Genomic DNA, 18,330 nt, shown 5'->3' with positions numbered 1-18,330 from the left:
TTATAGGTCATAACCAACGGCTTAGCTGTTTGGTATGATGTAATCTGTGACCGTGCCTTAACTAGATCACAAGTTACAGGGAAATGTCAGGGAAATATCAGGGAATTTCAAAATGCTTTCCCCCGGACACCCTGTCTCTGGTGTTTTGGAGAATAAGTTTACTCCCCCCTCTTGTTTAGGGCAGCCCCTCAAATACTGGAACACTGCTATTTTGTCTCCCCTAATCCTTCTTTTCTCTAGACTTGTGATATCTAAATCCTGCCACCATTCTTCATATGTTTTAGTCTCCAGGTCTTTAATCTTTAGTCTTTAATCATCTTAGTTGCTCTTCTTTGCATTTTTTCCAGAGTGCCAGGTCTACGGAGAGGGGCGGCATACAAATCTAATAAATAATAATAATAATAATAATAATAATAATAATAATAATAATAATAATAATAATAATAATAAAAAGTTGTTTCACCTTCGATTTACTAATAAGTTGTGTGTCATGCAGAACATGGCAATTCCCTCCACCCACCATCAACTCAGTTTTGGACTACACACCAGATACTCTAAGTAGTTCATGTTACACTTCTAGTTTTATTCCAAGCGTACTTTCTTTATCACTGGCAGCTCTGTGCAACTTATTCTCCAGATCAGCATTTTTTTTAAAAAGCTCTGGCAACCTGTTATTAAAAGGCGCTGAGAAACTTGCCTGCGCAGAAACAAACACAGAGAAGTGTCAGTGAAAGGCAGCCATTGAAGAGAAGGCCTGTTTGAAGAGGGTGGGGAAGGGGCTTTGTTGTTGTTGTTGTTGTTATTCAAACACACCCACCATCTCCAGGAGGAGGGGATGCTAAGGGCCCCCTCCTAACAGGCACGTCCTACTGCCATCGCCCAGGACTGATCACAATTATATAGTTTTCAGCTTAATTACAGAGGCTCTTGTGGGTAAGTGTCATTAATGAGGCATCTGGCTTAATTTAGCTGAATAAAAATGCCTCTTAATAGTAGAGCCTTTTTGTGCTGGAGCTTAATTGAGGGAAAAAAAACAAACATGCCATTTCCCTTCCCACTAACTTCCAATTGCTCTGGGTTTTCAAGGGGAAAAAAAAGTCCTCTGGAAAATCTCAGAAGCTTTAAATAAAATGGAAGCAAGCGTCGCCGGGAATCGGAGAGCAGAGCGCATTCCCACATGCTACCTTGGTGAACGGTTCCTGTTTCGGCAGAAATACATTGGAAATGATCCCATACGGTTTGCTATAAGGTCTTGTTTCCCTCTAAACCGAACTCTTTGTTCTTCTAATTCTGACTCTGCCTATCTGCCCAGTTAGCAGCTAGCGGAATGCATGCTTACGCACATAGTTTATTGTAAACGGGGAATGTGGAGCATATGTTCACAAAATTAGAAACCCTAGGACAGTGATGGCGAACCTTTTTTGCTCCACGTGCCAAAGGGTGTATGTGGATGTGCTAGCACACGCGCATATGCCCATACCCATTCCCTACGGGTTTGCTCGTTGTGCTGTTTTTTGCACTCTGGGGCTTCAGGAAGCTTCCTGGAATCCTCTGGAGTGCAAAAAACAGCACAACAGGGAAACTGGAAGTCCGTTTTCTGAACTTCCGTTCCCTGAAGCCTCCAGAGGGAGAAATGACCTTCCCCAAGGCCGAAAATTAGCTGGCTAGCATGTGCATGTGTGTTGGAACTGACATAGCCGCTCCGAGTCTCCGGAGAGGGGCGGCATACAAATCTAATATATGATGATGATGATGATGATGCAACGTTTCGTGTGCCTTCTGATATGGTTCCACGTGCCAGCTGTGGCATACGTGCCATAGTTCGCCATCACGGCTCTAGGATGCCATTCAGATGTATCCATGAGCCCTTAGATACCTCCCCTGGTGTCAGTGACCTACCTGATCTTCCACTTTTATAGCATTTAGACCAGTGTTTCCCAACCTTGGCAACTTGAAGATATTTGGACTTCAACTCCCAGAATTCCCCAGCCAGCAAATGCTGGCTGGGGAATTCTGGGAGTTGAAGTCCAGATATCTTCAAGTTGCCAAGGTTGGGAAACACTGATTTAGACTATAGCATTTATAGTGCCTTTGCAGCCCTCTCTAAGCGGTTTGCAGAATCAGCCTCTTGCCCCCATCAATCTGGGTCCTCATTTTACCTAGAAGGATGGAAGGCTGAGTCAACCTTGAGCCAGTGGTGAGATTTGAACTGCTGAACTACAGCTAGCAATTAGCTGAAGCATCCTGCAGTACTGCACTCTAACCACTGTGCCATCCTGGAGTTTCTTTTTTCATTTCTTTTCTTTTTTTATTTCTTTTTTATTTTCTTTATAAAAGAATGGAAGGAAAGCTGTCAGACTTCAAAGCAAAGCATCAGCTCTTTATTTTCAAGGTATCTCTAGGTCCTCCTTAGCTTCCTTGAAATAAGTAAGTAAGATGGACAGCTCATTGATTAGTTTACTTGCTTGGTGAAAGGATAAAGAATAAAGTACAAACAGTGGAGTATTTTGTGAATGATGGGGCTTTGAGGGGATGATAGATAACACTCAATCGGTGACCTCTGAGGTCTTCTAGTCCAAACCCCATGCTCAAGGAAGGAGTCCTTCTACTATCTTGTCAAATGGTTGTCCAGTCTATTTAAAAAAAAAAAAATTCTCCAAGAGGCAACTTATTTCATGGTTTGTTCTCACTGTCAGAAAATATCTCCTTCTAGCTTGGCTTCCACCCATTACTTTTTCTCCTTCCCTCTGGTGCTTTGGATAATAAGTCAATCCCTTCTTCTTGGTGACAGCCCCTCAAGTATTGGAAGATAGTAATCATCTCCCCCCACCCCGAACCTTCTCTTTGTAAGAGTAGACACACCTAGTTCCCTTAATTGTTTATCATGTGATTTGACCTCCGGATCCTTCTTCTCTGCACATTTTCAAGCATCTCCGCGTCTTTTTTTTCTATCATGATGACCTGAACTATACATAGTATTCCAAGTGTGGTCTCACTAGTGCGTATAAAGAGGTATTATCACTTCTCGTGATAATTCCCGCACTGTAACTCTTTTGATTCCGGGCAGTCATTCTGCAAAGAGGCCAGTCCCTTTCAGCCATTTTGGGAAAACAAATGAGCCCTTTGCTTCAACTTTACCTGGAAGCAGTGAATAATAAGAGCCAGGGTTCATCTATGTTGCCTAGGATTCTGAAATAACATCACCCCTGGCAGTGGTAAAATCTAATGTTTTTACTACCAGTTCTGTGGGCATGGCTTGGTGGGTGTGGCTTGGCTTGATGGGTGTGGCTTGGCTTGGTGGGCGTGGCAGGGGAAGTCCACTGCAAAATCCCCATTCCCTCCCCACTCTTGGGGGAAGGATATTGCAAAATCTCCGTTCTCACCCCACTCTGTGGAAAGCCAGAGGTTATATTTGCCGGTTTTCCGAACTACTCAAAATTTCTGCTACACAAGCATTTAAGCTGCTTTGAATGCTTTAATACACCAGGAATTCTTAAGAGCTGTTGCAAATATTATGCAAAGTGGGGTGGTAATAGTTCTTTTGTTACAGAGCTTTAGCCTTTTATTATCTGGTTTTCTACAGTAAGCAGGAATGGTTTTGAGATCCTATGGTAAGTTTAGTCTTTCCAGCTTTTGGACTCGTGCTGGAGCCCATCCTAGGAGAACCTTTCTCTGCTATGTTGAGAAAGAGAGAGAAAGCTTGAAAGATTAACCATTCGTCTGAAATGATATACTGAGTACAGTGGTACTTCATGATACAAACCCCTCGTCTTACGAACAACCCGAGATACGAACCCGGGGTTCAGAATTTTTTTGCCTCTTCTTACGAACTTTTTCCTTCTTACGAACCCGCTGCCGCCAAGAAGCCCTGCCGCCCGGTTGTCGCTTTTTGAAACGCTAAGGAGCCCCCCGGCTGTTTTAAAAGGTGACAGCCGGGTGGCGGGGCTTCTCGGCGGCCTCCCGAATGCCGAACTTGGATGTTCGGCAAAAGTTCAGGTTTGGGAGGCCGCTGAGAAGCCCCGCCGCCCGGCTGTCACCTTTTAAAACAGCCGGGGGGCTTCTTAGCGTCCTCCTGAACCCGAACGCCAAACCCAAACTTTCAGGTTCGGCGTTCGGGAGGCCGCTGAGAAGCCCCCCGGCTGTTTCAAAAGACTACAGCCGGGCGGCGGGGCTTCTCGGCGGCCTCCCGAACACCGAACTCGGATGTTCGGCAAAAGTTCAGGTTCGGGAGGCCGCTGAGAAGCCCCGCCGCCCGGCTGTCGTCTTTTGAAACAGCCAGGGGGCTGTTGTGCTGTTGTGACTTTGATCGGTCACTAAAATAACTGTTGTAAGTCAAATCTCATCTATTTGGGCAATGCTATTTGGGACATTCAGTCGATGTGGGACAAGTGGTTTTTATTTTATATTAATTATCTTTCTGCTGGTGCCATTGTAACTTTGAATGGTCACTAAATGAACTCTTCTTAGTGAAGGATTACCCGTATTTGCTAAGCAGAAAGTCAACTTAGTTGTAAAAATAGGTTGAGTCAGTCACTCACTTCCAACGGTTCAACTTCATCCGTATTTCAATTAATTCAATTCAATTCAATTCATTAGATTTGTATGACGCCCCTCTCCGAAGACTCAGGGTGGCTCACAACAATAATAAAAACAATATAACAGTAACAAATCTAATATTAAAGAAAAGATATATAAAAACCCCAACAATTAAAACCATACAACACATGCATACCAAACATAAAATATAAAAGCCTGGGGGAGGTGTCTCAGTTCCCCCATGCCTGGCGATATAGGTGGGTCATGAGTAATTTGCGAAAGACAAGGAGGGCGTGGGCTGTTCTAATCTCTGGGGGGAGTTGATTCCAGAGGGCTGGGGCCGTCACAGAGAAGGCTCTTCCCCTGGGGCCCGCCAAATGACATTGTTTAGTCGACGGGACCCGGAGAAGGCCAACTCTGTGGGACCTTATCGGTCTCTGGGATTCGTGCGGTAGCAGGCGGTTTTGGAGGTACTCTGGTCCATTGCCATGTAGGGCTTTAAAGATCATAACCAACACTTTGAATTGTGACAGGAAACTGATCGGCAGCCAGTGCAGGCCACGGAGTGTTGTAGGAACGTGGGTGAATCTAAGAAGCCCCACAATGGCTCTTGCTGCCGCATTCTGCACAATCTGAAGTTTCCGAATACTTTTCAAAAGTAGCCCCATGTAGAGAGCGTTGCAGTAATCGAACCTCGACGTGATGAGGGCATGAGTGACCGTGAGCATCTTCTCATACTGGCTATCCTGGTAGTTAGTCAAAACACACCACTTCCTAAAATCTTGGATCAATTTTGATTACAGGGCTTCAAAATGTACTTCATTAGGATAAACACAAGATGGTTTGCCAAATGGCTAAAGGCATTAAAGCATCCAATGATATAACAGTGGTAGCTGGAACAGAAATGTTTATGTTGCAGCTAATATATCTAATTATTGCACCAGCGGCCTTTTGAGCCCGGGCTATAAATTCGGGATTTGACACATGCTGAAGTGATTGAGATATTTAAAGACTTTGACCTGCTTCCTTGAAAAGCCATTGATATTCCACTGTTATCAATTGACAGCCAATTTTTCATTTTGGAAAAGTTTATTTCTAGCCCCTTGGTGCTGCCATATTTAGGGGAAATGAGGAGCTATTAACCATAACTGTAACAAAAGCCTATTTGTGAGAAAGAGAAGGCAGCAATGTGATCACCATGTTTGCTCAGGCACCACTATTGAGTCAGTAGCTCATGTTTTACATATTTGACTGCTGATAGCAGTGATGGCGAACCTTTTCAGCACTGAGTGCCTGAAAAATAGCATGGAAACGCCACACGTGCTCATCGGGGTCATGCTCTGTAAAAGCGGGATTTCCATGTTCTATCATGGAATTAGGACTGCCCCCACCCTCCTTGCCTTTCGTAAACTTCTTAAAACCCACCTCTACCGTCAGACATGGGGGAACTGAGACATTTTCCCTTGCCTATGCAGTTTTATGTATGGTATGTTTGTATGTATACTTTTTATATAATGGGGTTTTTAGGTTTTTTAATGTAAAATTGTTATTTTAGACTTTGATATTAGATTTGTCATTGTATATTGTTTTTATCACTGTTGTGAGCTGCCCTGAGTCTACAGAGAGGGGCGGCATACAAATATAATAAATAATAATAATAATAATATCATGCATGCGCCACCCATGATGAGCTGGCGGGTGTGTATGCACAGGCTGGTTTTTTTGGCACTGCTGCACATGTGAAGGGATCGTGCTCCAGAAAAGGTTCAGGGTTCTGGCTCACATGCAGACCTGACAATCAGCTAGTTGGTGTGGATGCAGAGGCCGATTTTTGGCACTTCCACATGCGTGATGGAAAACTGATAATCGCATGTGCATGCACACCAGAACCTTAAACTAAACTAAAAGCACCACCTGATGACTCAGTGGGCTATGAGAACCTAAGTTAAAAACTAATGTGTGCAAAGTGGGACAGAGACAGTCAGGTAGGTGGCTTGACCCTTCTACCATAAACACTTCCAGGCCAAATGCATTTATTAGTTTGAAAGGGACAGGAGCTATTTCTGCTTGCCATCATCTCAGCCTTGCCCTCCCGTCTGTGAAAGCTGAGATTGAACTTCAGCTTCTTTCACAACGCACCACGTCGATGTTCTCCCAAATCCTGAACAGAAGGGCACTTGAATGCCAATTACTTTTTTGTCCTACATTCAGAAGTTTTATTTACTTGTTTATTAGTTTGTCAAACATGTATGAGATAACAGGTATGAATATGAACATGGACAGGTCGAAAGACGGGTTACAAAAATGATGGAAGGTCTTAAGCATAAAACCTATCAGGAAAGACTTCATGAACTCAATTTGTATAGTCTGGAGGACAGAAGGGAAAGGGGGGACATGATCGAAACATTTAAATATGTTCAAGGGTTAAATAAGGTTCAGGGGGGAAGTGTTTTTAATAGGAAAGTGAACACAAGAACCAGGGGGCACAATCTGAGGTTAATTGGGGGAAAGATCAGAAACAACGTGAGAAAATGTTATTTTACTGAAAGAGTAGTAGATGCTTGGAACAAACTTCCAGCAGACGTGGTTGGTAAATCCACAGTAACTGGATTTAAACATGCTTGGGATAAACATATATCTATTCTAAGATAAATTACAGGAAATAGTGTAAGGGCAGACTAGATAAACCATGAGGTCTTTTTCTGCCGTCAATCTTCTATCTTTCTATGTTTCTATGACATGAATACAAATAAACGGGGACAGTAATACAGGGATGGTAGCAGTGTTCCCTCTAATTTTTTTGGGGGGGCGGGTGGAAAAGTATAGTGTCTGAGCCGCAGTCCCTTCTTTCCCTCTCACTCTTTCCCTCTCGGCTTCTGGGCAGGTTTGAAAAACTCTGAGTTGATGATGATTTTTAAGTGAGCCATTGCTCACTGCTCAGCTTAGAGGGAACTATGGATGGTAGGATTGCCCCCTTTACAGACCTCTTAAGAATGGGGTGAGGTCCACAGTAGTCAGTTTAAGGTTGAAGCTGTGAAGGTTTGAGGATGTAACAAAGGAGTTGGGTAGAGCATTCCAGGCGTTGACCACTCTGTTGCCGAAGTAATATTTTCTGCAGTCAAGTGTGGATCGGTTTATCTTGAGTTTGTATCTTCAGGTCTCTCTCTGGATCTCCTAAGCCTTGAGCAGGACCCACAGTAGCAGCTGGTGGCTTTGTGTGTGGAGCGCACGCAAAGAGTTAAATGGTGATCTTGTTGTACGCTGTGATGGTCTCGACTTCCCAGAGCTTGCTTCGTGACTTCCTCTCTCCTGGCTCCGAGCATTTCCTTTAGCAGGCTGTGCCTTTAATGAGCCTCTGGGCTTCTTGCTCACGATTCATGCACCTTGCCATTTGTGGCTGCAAACAAGGTCACAACAAGAGGGCTTTATAATGTGCCGTAGAGCTTGGGAAGAGTGGTGTGAGGGGAAGAATCCTGTGGCTTGTGTAACTCTTAGGAAGCCTGTGCGAGACACACAGTGTGAGTGAGAGAACAGCGGAAATATGGATGGTTTTAGAAGAAATATAATATTTTACACATTGGCAGTGCAGTATGAATTAAGGGTTTTGGGTTGTGAAGCTGTCCATGTATAATGTATGCATGGGAAAGGAAGCTGATTCAAGCACGATTTGTTAAATAAACCACAGTTGGCTTCAAACAATGTGCAAAGCTGCTGATCATGGTTTATCAAGAACTGTAGCTGGATTCTCGTAGTATGTTTCCCCCAAAAGCACATTATGATTTCACACTCTTTCCTTATGCCAGAAACATTACAGATGACTCATACAAAATCTGCTCAAGGAAGCTACATTACAATTTTGCATAGTATGTGTACCAAAGGAATTATGAATTTTATTCAAACCATAATGCCGAAGCATTTTTGCATAGAAGCATTACTGCTTTGATGTATGTCTAAATGAACATTAGGTCAAAAGATATAATATAAAGGGGAAGTTTCAAGGATATGTGCAGGACTGAATTTGAGAATTAGCAATAGCAATAGCATTTAGACTTATATACTGCTTCATAGTGCTTTTACAGGCTTCTCTAAGCTTATCTATTGCCTCCAATAATTTGGGTTCTCATTTTACCGACCTCGGAAGGACGGAAGGCTGATTCAATCCTCAGCCTGGTGAGATTCGAACTGCCAAATTGCAAGCAGCTGGCAATCAGCAGAAGTAACCTGCACTACTCATTCTAACCACTGTGCCACCATGGAGATTTATCTCAATTTTGAATGGAATAATCCATTAGGGTGTACAGTGATCCCTCGGTTAGCGCGGGGGTTACGTTCCAAGACCTCCCGCGCTAACCGATTTCCGCGTTATACTGGATGCGGAAGTAAAAACACCATCTGCGCATGTGCGCCATTTTTTCATGGCCGCACATGCGCAGATGGTGGAGTTTGTGTGTGGGCGGCGGGGAAGACCAAGGGAAGGTTCCTTCAGCCGCCCAACAGCTGATCTGCTCCGCAGCGCGGAAGCAGCGAGGAGTCGAAGATGGGGTTTCCCCGTTGCCGCGCTGCGGAGCGGATCAGGTGTTGGGCGGCTGAAGGAACCTTCCCTTGGTCTTCCCGCCACCCAGGCAAAGGGGAAACCCCAAGATCACTTGCCGCTTGCCGCTTGCCGCTTGCCGTGCGGAGCCGCTCATCTAGGGGGGCGTGGACCGGCAAGGTGCCCTCCGCTCTCTCTCTTTCTCTCCCTGTTACCGGTGTGGTATAAGAGAGAGAAAGAAAGAGAAAGGAGGGCGACTTGCCAGTCCACGCCCCCCTGGATGAGCGGCCCCGCATGGCCCCAGCGCCGGACTCCATTGCCGAACGCCGAAACCGGAAGGGGCGAGGTGGGGGGGGGGAGAACGGGAGGCTCAGCATTCCGTCAGTCGCAGCGCTGGCTGTCAACTTTTCTTTTTAGCACTGGGGAGGCAAGTCAGCTCCTGCCCAGTTTTAAAAAGAAAAGTTGACAGCCAGCGCTGCGGCTGACGGAATGCTGAGCTTCCCGTTCTCTCTCTGCCCCCTCGCCCCTTCGCCCCCCTTTGTTCCTAGGAGAAGTGCTGGTGAGGAGCAGAAGGTCTGTCTTGCCTCAATCCCCAGCACTTCTCCTAGGAACACAGGGAGGCGAAGGGGCGAGGGGGGGGGGGAGAGAAAACGGGAGGCTCAGCATTCCGTCAGTCGCAGCGCTGGCTGTCAACTTTTCTTTTTAGCACTGGGGAGGCAAGTCAGCTCCTGCCCAGTTTTAAAAAGAAAAGTTGACAGCCAGCGATTGTTCCGCTGCCGCCAGCATGGCCTGGCTGGCAGCGGAAGATGTAACGGAGCCCACGGGGGATTCGCCTTCCTCCCACCCGCAGCCGAGACTGATCGTGGGCTCCTTCGCAACCTCGGAGAGCTTCCAGGGCATGAAAGCTCACGAAAACCAGGAAGCTCTCCGAGGTTGCGAAGGAGCCCACGATCAGTCGGCTGCGGGCGGGAGGAAAGCGAATGCCATGGGGCTGGGCTCGGCTCCCCCCTCGGCTCCCCCCCTTACCAGCCCCGCCGCGGAAGGCTCCATTCTGTTCCCTGCCGGCCCGATTGAGCGGCCGGCGGTCTCCATTCAGGGAACAGAATGGAGCCTTCCGCGGCGGGGCTGGTAAGGGGGGGAGCCGAGGGGGGAGCCGAGCCCAGCCCCGTGGCATTCGCTTTCCTCCCGCCCGCAGTTGACGTCCACCCCCTCCTCGGTGTCCCCGGCACCCAGCGTCCCCACGCCGCCTCCACCTCCCGGTAATGCGCCCGACCTCTGCCTCTCTCTTTCTCTCTCATATACCACGCCGGCAACAGGGAGAGAAAGAGAGAGAGAACTAGCGTGGACTTATTTTTTATTTTTTAATATTTTATTTTTTTAATTAATATTTTTTGAAAAACCGCGTTGCAGCGTTTCACGCTAATCGAGACCGTGCTAATCGAGGGATCACTGTAATCTTTCTTGGGTTGACAAAAATAACAAAAAATAACAGTAATAATTTTTGGCAGGCCCATTACAAAAAAATGCCATGGAAACTTGCACATTAAAAGAAGTAGCAATATAAGAACCTGATAAACCTACGTTGAAGATATTTACATAGAAGAGATGTGAATATTTGTTTTATAAAAAAAAAAAACATCTTCATGAGCTAACATCATTTTGTAGCAGAGTTAACACTTTTCAGAAATTTGTGAATGAAAATGAGTGGGATTTTAAAAAAGATGTTTCTAAATAATTCTTTTAAAAAGTCCAGCAGTGGTATTGCCCCCCATTTGTTAAATATTGACTGGCATACATCCTTACATTATATGCCCCAAAGGTGCTTTTTCAGGAGACACCTGGACTTTCTTATTTTTTCTTTGAAGACGTTTTGCTTCTCATCCAAGAAAGCTTCTTCAGCTCTGAATGGATGGTGGGGAATGGGAGGATTCATTCACCATCCAGTCAGAACTGAAGAAGCTTTTTGGGTGAGAAGTGAAATGTCTTCAAAGAAAAAAACCCCCAAAGAAGTCCAGTTGCTTCCTGAAAAAACACCTCTTGGACAACCATGATCGGGATGACTGAGAATCTCATTTAAACTCACATTATATGCTTAATGCTTTAAAATACAGTGATCCCCCGGTTATTGCGTCCCCGACCATTGCGAACAGGGTAATTCGCGATTTTTCAACCCGGAAGTCAAAACACCATCTGCCCATGCGTGCCCTTTTTTCTATGGGCACGCATGCGTAGATGGTGCCCGGCAGATCAGCTGCTGGGCGGCTTCCCTGGGTCTTCCCCCTCTTCCTGGCGAGAGGGCGAGCAGCGGGCATCAGCAAGGAGTTTCCCCACCGCCCACGCAAACTCCTCGCTGCCGCCCGCCCTTCGCCCGCCCACACCGTTCATTCTCGCGGCCAGAGCGAGCGCGGACAAGCTGTTCGCTGGCGCTAGCTCTCGCCTGCCTGCCCGCTAGCGAGGAGCCGCCTGCCTGCCCGCTAGCGAGGAGCCGAAGATTGGGGGCGGCGCGACGTCGCCACCGGCATGGGGGGCTTACCAGCACCCCCCGGACCCCCAACCCGGGTTTGGGGGGCTGCTAGGAAGCCCCCCATGCCGGCGGGGACGTTTTAAAACACCCGCGCGACTTTCCAATGAGTCCCGAAGACAAACGTGTTGTCTTCGGGACTCATTGGAAAGTGGCGCGGGTGTTTTAAAACATCCCCGCCGACATGAGGGGCTCGCTAGCACACCCCCCAAACCCGGGTTGGGGGTTCGGGGGTGTGCTAGCGAGCCTCCCATGTCGGCGGGGATGTTTTAAAACACCCGCGCGACTTTCCAATGAGTCCCGAAGACAAACGCGTTGTCTTCGGGACTCATTGGAAAGTGGCGCGGGTGTTTTAAAACATCCCCGCCGACATGAGGGGCTCGCTAGCACACCCCCAAACCCGGGTTGGGGGTTCAGGGGTGTGCTAGCGAGCCTCCCATGTCGGCGGGGATGTTTTAAAACACCCGCGCGACTTTCCAATGAGTCCCGAAGACAAACGCGTTGTCTTCGGGACTCATTGGAAAGTGGCGCGGGTGTTTTAAAACATCCCCGCCGACATGAGGGGCTCGCTAGCACACCCCCAAACCCCCAACCCGGGTTAGGGGGGTGCTAGCGAGCCCCCCATGTCGGCGGGGACGTTTTAAAACACCCGTGCCGCCCCCAATCTTCGGCTCCTCGCTAGCGCTGCGGAAGTAAAAACACCATCTGCACATGCGCAGATGGTGTTTTTACTTCCGCAGCGCTACTTCGCGAAAACCCGCTCGTTGCGGGGGGTCCTGGAACGGAACCCTCGCAAAGAGCGGGGGATCACTGTATTGACTTACAGAATTCTATATATATATAGATTCCCTGCAGGATAGCTTCCTGCCGCTTGAGTCCCAGCGACCGCTCAGGTCCCTCAGAGTTGGCCTTCTCAAGATCCCGTCAACTAGAATATGTCACTTGGCAGGACCTAGAGGAAGAGCCTTCTCTGTGGGGGCCCCGGCCCTCTGGAACCACCTCCCCCCAGAGATTTGTACGGCCCTCACCCTCCTCACCTTTCATAACAGTCTTAAGACTCATTTATGTCACCAGGCTTGGGCCGATTAGATCTTAGCCCCCTGGCCAATGGATGATTGTATGGTTGCTGTACGAATGGGTGCTATTGAGTTTAATATAGCTAGGAATTTTAAAATAGTTATGTAATTTTTAATTTTATTGGATTGATTTTCATTGTAACTTTATGTTTACAACCACCCCGAGTCTTCAGAGAGGGGCAGCATAGAAATCAATCAATCAATCAATCAATCAATCACAATCAATCAAGGGTCGACAAAATCAAAGGTGCAAATGAAACATTGTAATTTCTCTCCTCTTCCTTCTTTCCTTTAAGTAAGATATTTGTCCAAAATACATAGATTAGATTAGATTAGATTTATTGGATTTATATGTCGCCCCTCTCCGCAGACTCGGGGCAGCTCACAACAATGGCAAAAACAGTGCACAGTAACAAATCTAATATTTAGCAATCTAAATTACAGTTTTAGGTTAAAAAATTCATAAAAACAACCCCAATATATATAAAAAACAAGCACACAATCAATCATACACTAAAACAACATGGGCAAGGGGGAGATGTTTCAATTCCCCCATGCCTGACGTCAGAGGTGGGTTTTAAGGAGTTTACGAAAGGCAAGGAGGGTGGGGGCAATCCTAATCTCTGGGGGGAGCTGATTCCAGAGGGTCGGAGCCACCACAGAGAAGGCTCTTCCCCTGGGTCCCGCCAGACGACATTATTTAGTCGACGGGACCTGGACAAGGCCAACTCTGTGGGACCTAACCGGTCACTGGGATTCGTGTGGCAGAAGGCGGTCCTGGAGATATTCTGGTCCGGTGCCATGAAGGGCTTTATAGGTCATAACCAACACTTTGAATTGTGACCGGAAACTGATTGGCAATATGTTGGAAAAAAGAGTAAAGGGATAGGGCAGTTGATGATCCTGGCTTATAAATATTTCCTGAGGTTAATATATTTTACACTTTAGGGGAGGGATTATGGCTTTCCCAGCTGGAGTGAGGATTTTATGAAGTTAATCTCAGGTTGCCACGGCAACAATCTCAACATGAATAACGCAAAGAAACAAAAAACAAATGTAGGCCTCTCTTTCTCATTCCCTTGGTGTTAAAATTCCCTACTCTTGATTTGGTAAAGTTGCCTTTCTGGTATCTTCCCGGTTTTCGATATACAACCTGCCACTAGGATCATGCTCTCTTCTAGTGTTAAGATGCTAAGGTTTGTGCTGTACCGTAACAGAGGTCCCCAAACTTGGCAACTTTAAGACTTGTGGATTTCAACTTCCAGAATTCTGTGAGTTGAAGTCCATAAGACTTAAAGTTGCCAAGTTTGAAGACCCTTGGTCTACACCCATTGTAGAGTGAGAACCAGAATCAAAGCTAAAGATCGTAGAAATATGTTCTTCTTTTGTTGTCAGTTGTGAAGTTGTGTCCAACCCTTCACCACCCCATGGAAAGCATTCCTGCAGGCTTTCCTATCCTCTACCATCCCACAGAGTCCATTTAAGCTCAAACCAACTGCTTCAATGACTTCAGCCACCTCATTCTCTACCATCCCCTTCTTCTTTTGCTCTCAATCTTTCCCAGCATTCGGATCTTCCCCAGTGAGTCCTTCCTTCTCATTTGTTGGCCAAAGTATTGGAGTTTCATCTTCAGGATCTGGCCTTCTAAAGAGCAGTCAGGGTAGATCTCCTCTAGGACTGACCAGTTATATCACCTTGCAGTCCAAGGGACTCGCAGGAGTCTCCTCCAGCACCACCTACAACTTTTTTATTGCAACAAGCAAGAACTTTTGTTATGTTGTTTGATGGAGAAAGATATTTGTTTTCTACTTTTGTATGATTTTTATTGCTGATGGTTACAGTGGAAAGTGGGATATTATTGGGGCGATGTACATAATTTGCATCCTTTTTCTGTAATTTGCCTGATGATATCGCTGAACAAACTATGTAATTGATGCACATTATATCATTCAAATGTCGAAGTTATGTTATTATGCAAATGAGTTAAAACACTGCAAATGATCCATGCATGCAAAATCTATGTAATATAACAATCTGTTAAACTGCTCTGGTTACTATGTCGTTAGATTTACAGTATTTATTATTAGAGTTGAAAGGGACCTTACAGGTCATCAAGTTCAACCCCCTGCCTGAGCAGGAAAGCCTACAGCACCCCAGCCAAATGGCAGTCCAATCTCCTCTTGAAAATGTCCAAAGTTGGGGAGTCCACAACCTCCGCTGGCAGTCCGTTCCACTGGTTGATCGCTCTTACTGTCAGGAAATTCTTTCTTATCTCCAGGTTGACTCTTTCCTTGGTCAGTTTCCAACCGTTGTTCCTCGTCCGGCCCCCTGGTGCCCTGGAAAACAGTGTGTCCCCCTCCTCTCCGTGGCAACCCCTTAAGTACCTGTATACAGCTATCATGTCCCCACAAGCCCTTCTTTTTACTAGACTATCCATGCCCAGTTCCAGCAACCTTTCCTCATATGACCATAAGATACCTTACCCTGCCCAACCTATTCTACCTTACCCTACCCTACCATACCCTAGTTTCCCCTACTGAATTATACCATATTGTACTATGTTACATTAATTTTCCTCATAGCTTTGCATTTCTTGATTGGATTTCCACATTTTGTTAAGCTATGACTTTATTAACCATGATTTGTTAACTACAATGATTAGAATCACACTTAGCCCCAAGACTTCATTGAGTACATTTGACACCTAGTGCTAAAATCAAAGCAAATCGCATTGGAACTTAATCAGTGCGATGTAGGAAACTTGATAATTATATTTGAATTGGTGGAGCAACCTTGAAGATTATGTTAGTATTGTCTCCTTATAAACATTGAAAGAATTACCGGTAAGAAAGAAAGGCTTCTTGAAGATCATAAATTTTCAAATTATATCCAGATATTTATGGCCGCTATGTGTTTACCCATTGACATAACTATACATTATTTATAACGTTTACTAGTGAACTATTATTACTCTGTGTTGCTCATATACTGACAGTGAATTAGAAGTAATGAAACTTACATGAATTGCCTGCACAATTTGCAACAGTAAATATTTTGGAGTGAATTAGGTAAAAAAAGTAATACATAGTTGGTATTCTGGATAATTTCTGTCAGTTGCTGGATTCTGATGAATGTATAAAAAGAATTTGGATTATTCAGGACATAGCACCTTCCCTATAAAAATGGCTGGAATATATGCTATTTTGATCATTATGTGCTTATATTATAATATTCTTCTTTCCTTTAAAACTAATTACTAATTAATCCTTGGAAATAGCAACTACAGATTCTTCCTAACTTAATAGCATTCACAATCCATGCTCAGAGTGAACATTTCACATGCTGTCAATTTTCCCTCAACTTTATTGATCTTCTTTTAAGATTGAAACGGAAGGGGAATTCTGCTTTAATTCCAAACTTGTCACATTTTCAGTTCTAACTATTTTGGGCCTCCTCCAAAGAGGAGCGGATAATGATGGATTGATTGTAAATTCTTTCTCTTTTTGTCCCCAGAAATCTCTCAGGTAACCGGCTGACCACTCTTTCGTGGTTACTCTTCAAGACGCTGAGGCTTACAGAACTGTAAGTTTGCATTCAGGAAGAGCTACCTGCAAATGAGACCGGAGAATCAGAAGGGATAATTTAAAAAGGGTGGGTGGTGGGTGGAAGGCAGTGATTTTTACTGCCACATTGTGGGTGTGGCTTATTTTGTGGGTGTAGCTTGTTGGTCATGTGACTGGGTAGGAGGGGCTTGCTACCCATGTGACCACATGGGAGTGGCTTGACAATCATATGACTGGGGGCGTGTTAAAGGTCATGTGATTGGATGTAAGTGGCTTACCAACCAAGATAAGTTTTCAAATAGGTGCTTGGATTCTTTTTTAGTTGATTAAGTCACATTATTTGAATAGCCACAAAAAAGACCAATGATAGACAGCATTATTTGTTGAGAAGCCCAGTAACATTTCATGATTTTATACTGAACCCACATAGTTCAGCATAATAGATTAGACAAGTAGCACAATTTTCTTTAATTGCTATAAAAGTTCAGTTCTAGATAATGATTAAAATAATCAAAACATTTATGGGTAAAACATGCTATTTAATTATTTCCTATCTTAAAAGTAATTAAGGATCATACTTAGGTACTAGAGAAGGAAGGACAATAAAAAACTATTAAGTATTCAATAAATAGTGCATAAACTTTGTGCCCCCACTGTGCCCCCCCCCCCCTTGGGGGCAGCAACCCGTTACTGGTGGAAGTGTTTCTATGAAAAATGCTATTGATATCACCACTAGCTTTTCTGAAATATATCTTTAAAATTTTCCCATTTGCAATTACAGCCAATCTGTAGATGCAAAAACATTACAAAGTGACTTTTCCCAACAACTGGCAATTACTACTGGACTGCTAAAATTCTTATCAATGGCCAGATTTGGCTTTGGAATTCGGGCATTTGAAGTCCACCCACCTGGAAACTGGCAAGATTGGGATATGCTTCTGTTGAGTAGACTCCAAAGCTTTAACCCTTGTACCGATTTTCAAAATGACAACCAGAGTGGAAGGAGTAGAATATCTGACACAGTTCAGAATAGCTCATCAATCCAAAACAATTTGGATCTCTACTAAAACCTATGGATTTTAGTTTTGTGGGTATTGTGTTGGAGATCTGGACATCTGAATCAATCTGAAAGGTTCCAATCATATTGATTCAAGTGGAGCAGTTGATTAAATAAGACAACTCATACACCTCTCATTAGTACACAGGGAACTATTTAATAAACTCTATGAAAGAGAGAACCAGTACATTTTTTGAGTTAAAATGCTGGAATTCAGACTGGAAGGACTTGGCTTCAAGGCCACCTTCAGTCATGGAGGCTACCTAGTTGACTTTGGACAATCTCTTTCTCAGCGATTGAATATCTAATATAGACTAGGCAAACCTTTTTGGGTGTGCTTGCCAAAAGGGGGGGAGTGTGGATATTCACACAAATGTGTGGCTGTACCCATAATTCCATACATGTGTATGTGACACCCTATTCCTGGCACACAATGACACATCATTTTTCCCCGCTCCCCGGGTTTCAGAGTCTAGGGGCTTTCAAGGAACCTGGGGAGGGCAAAAACAGCCTTTCCCACCCCATACCCCTGCATGCCCTCCAGAAGCAGAAAGTGGCCCATTTGCCAATTTCCAATTAAACTGGAAGGCACATATTTTTGCTCTCCCCAAGCTCCAGAGCCTTTTTAGGGGCTTCGGGAGGGCAAAAACAGCCCCCCCAGAGGCTAGAAATGGCACATTTCTGGCCTCTGGAGGGCCTCTGGGGCTGGGTGGGGAAAGGTCATTTTCACCCTCTGGAGGCTCCTAGAAAGGCTCTGAAGTCTGGGCAGAAGAAGGAAAAAAAAACAGAACTCCTGGTTCAACCAGAAGTTGGCAAATGGAATGTTTCTGGACTCCGGAGGACTTTGGGGATGGAGGCTGTTTTTGCCCCCCTCCCGTCTCCTAGAAAGGCTTGGGAGAGCAAAAAATGGGCCTTCCCCACCCCTATCAGAGACTAGAAACAGCATGTTTCCCGACTCCCAGTGGGCCCAAAAGTCCTGAAAATCAGGACCTGTGCTCATGTGCCCACCAATATGACTCATATTGTGCCATAGACCCCCCCCCATC

At 45.2% G+C, this 18,330-nt stretch overlaps 1 protein-coding gene across 5 annotated transcripts in view; it reads left to right on the top strand.

The window, feature by feature from the left end:
* NTRK3 (neurotrophic receptor tyrosine kinase 3) overlaps positions 1 to 18,330 on the top strand; it is a 511,401-nt gene that overhangs the window by 171,982 nt on the left and 321,089 nt on the right. For all 5 annotated transcript variants that reach the window (XM_070761940.1, XM_070761941.1, XM_070761939.1 and 2 more), the window contains exon 4: positions 16,178 to 16,246. In XM_070761940.1, the coding sequence (XP_070618041.1) occupies positions 16,178 to 16,246 (69 nt within the window). The remainder of the gene's footprint in view (positions 1 to 16,177; positions 16,247 to 18,330) is intronic.

This window comes from Erythrolamprus reginae, chromosome 10 (assembly GCF_031021105.1).
Source record: "Erythrolamprus reginae isolate rEryReg1 chromosome 10, rEryReg1.hap1, whole genome shotgun sequence".
NCBI lineage: Eukaryota > Metazoa > Chordata > Lepidosauria > Squamata > Dipsadidae > Erythrolamprus > Erythrolamprus reginae.
This window is presented reverse-complemented; position numbering and strand designations above follow the sequence as displayed.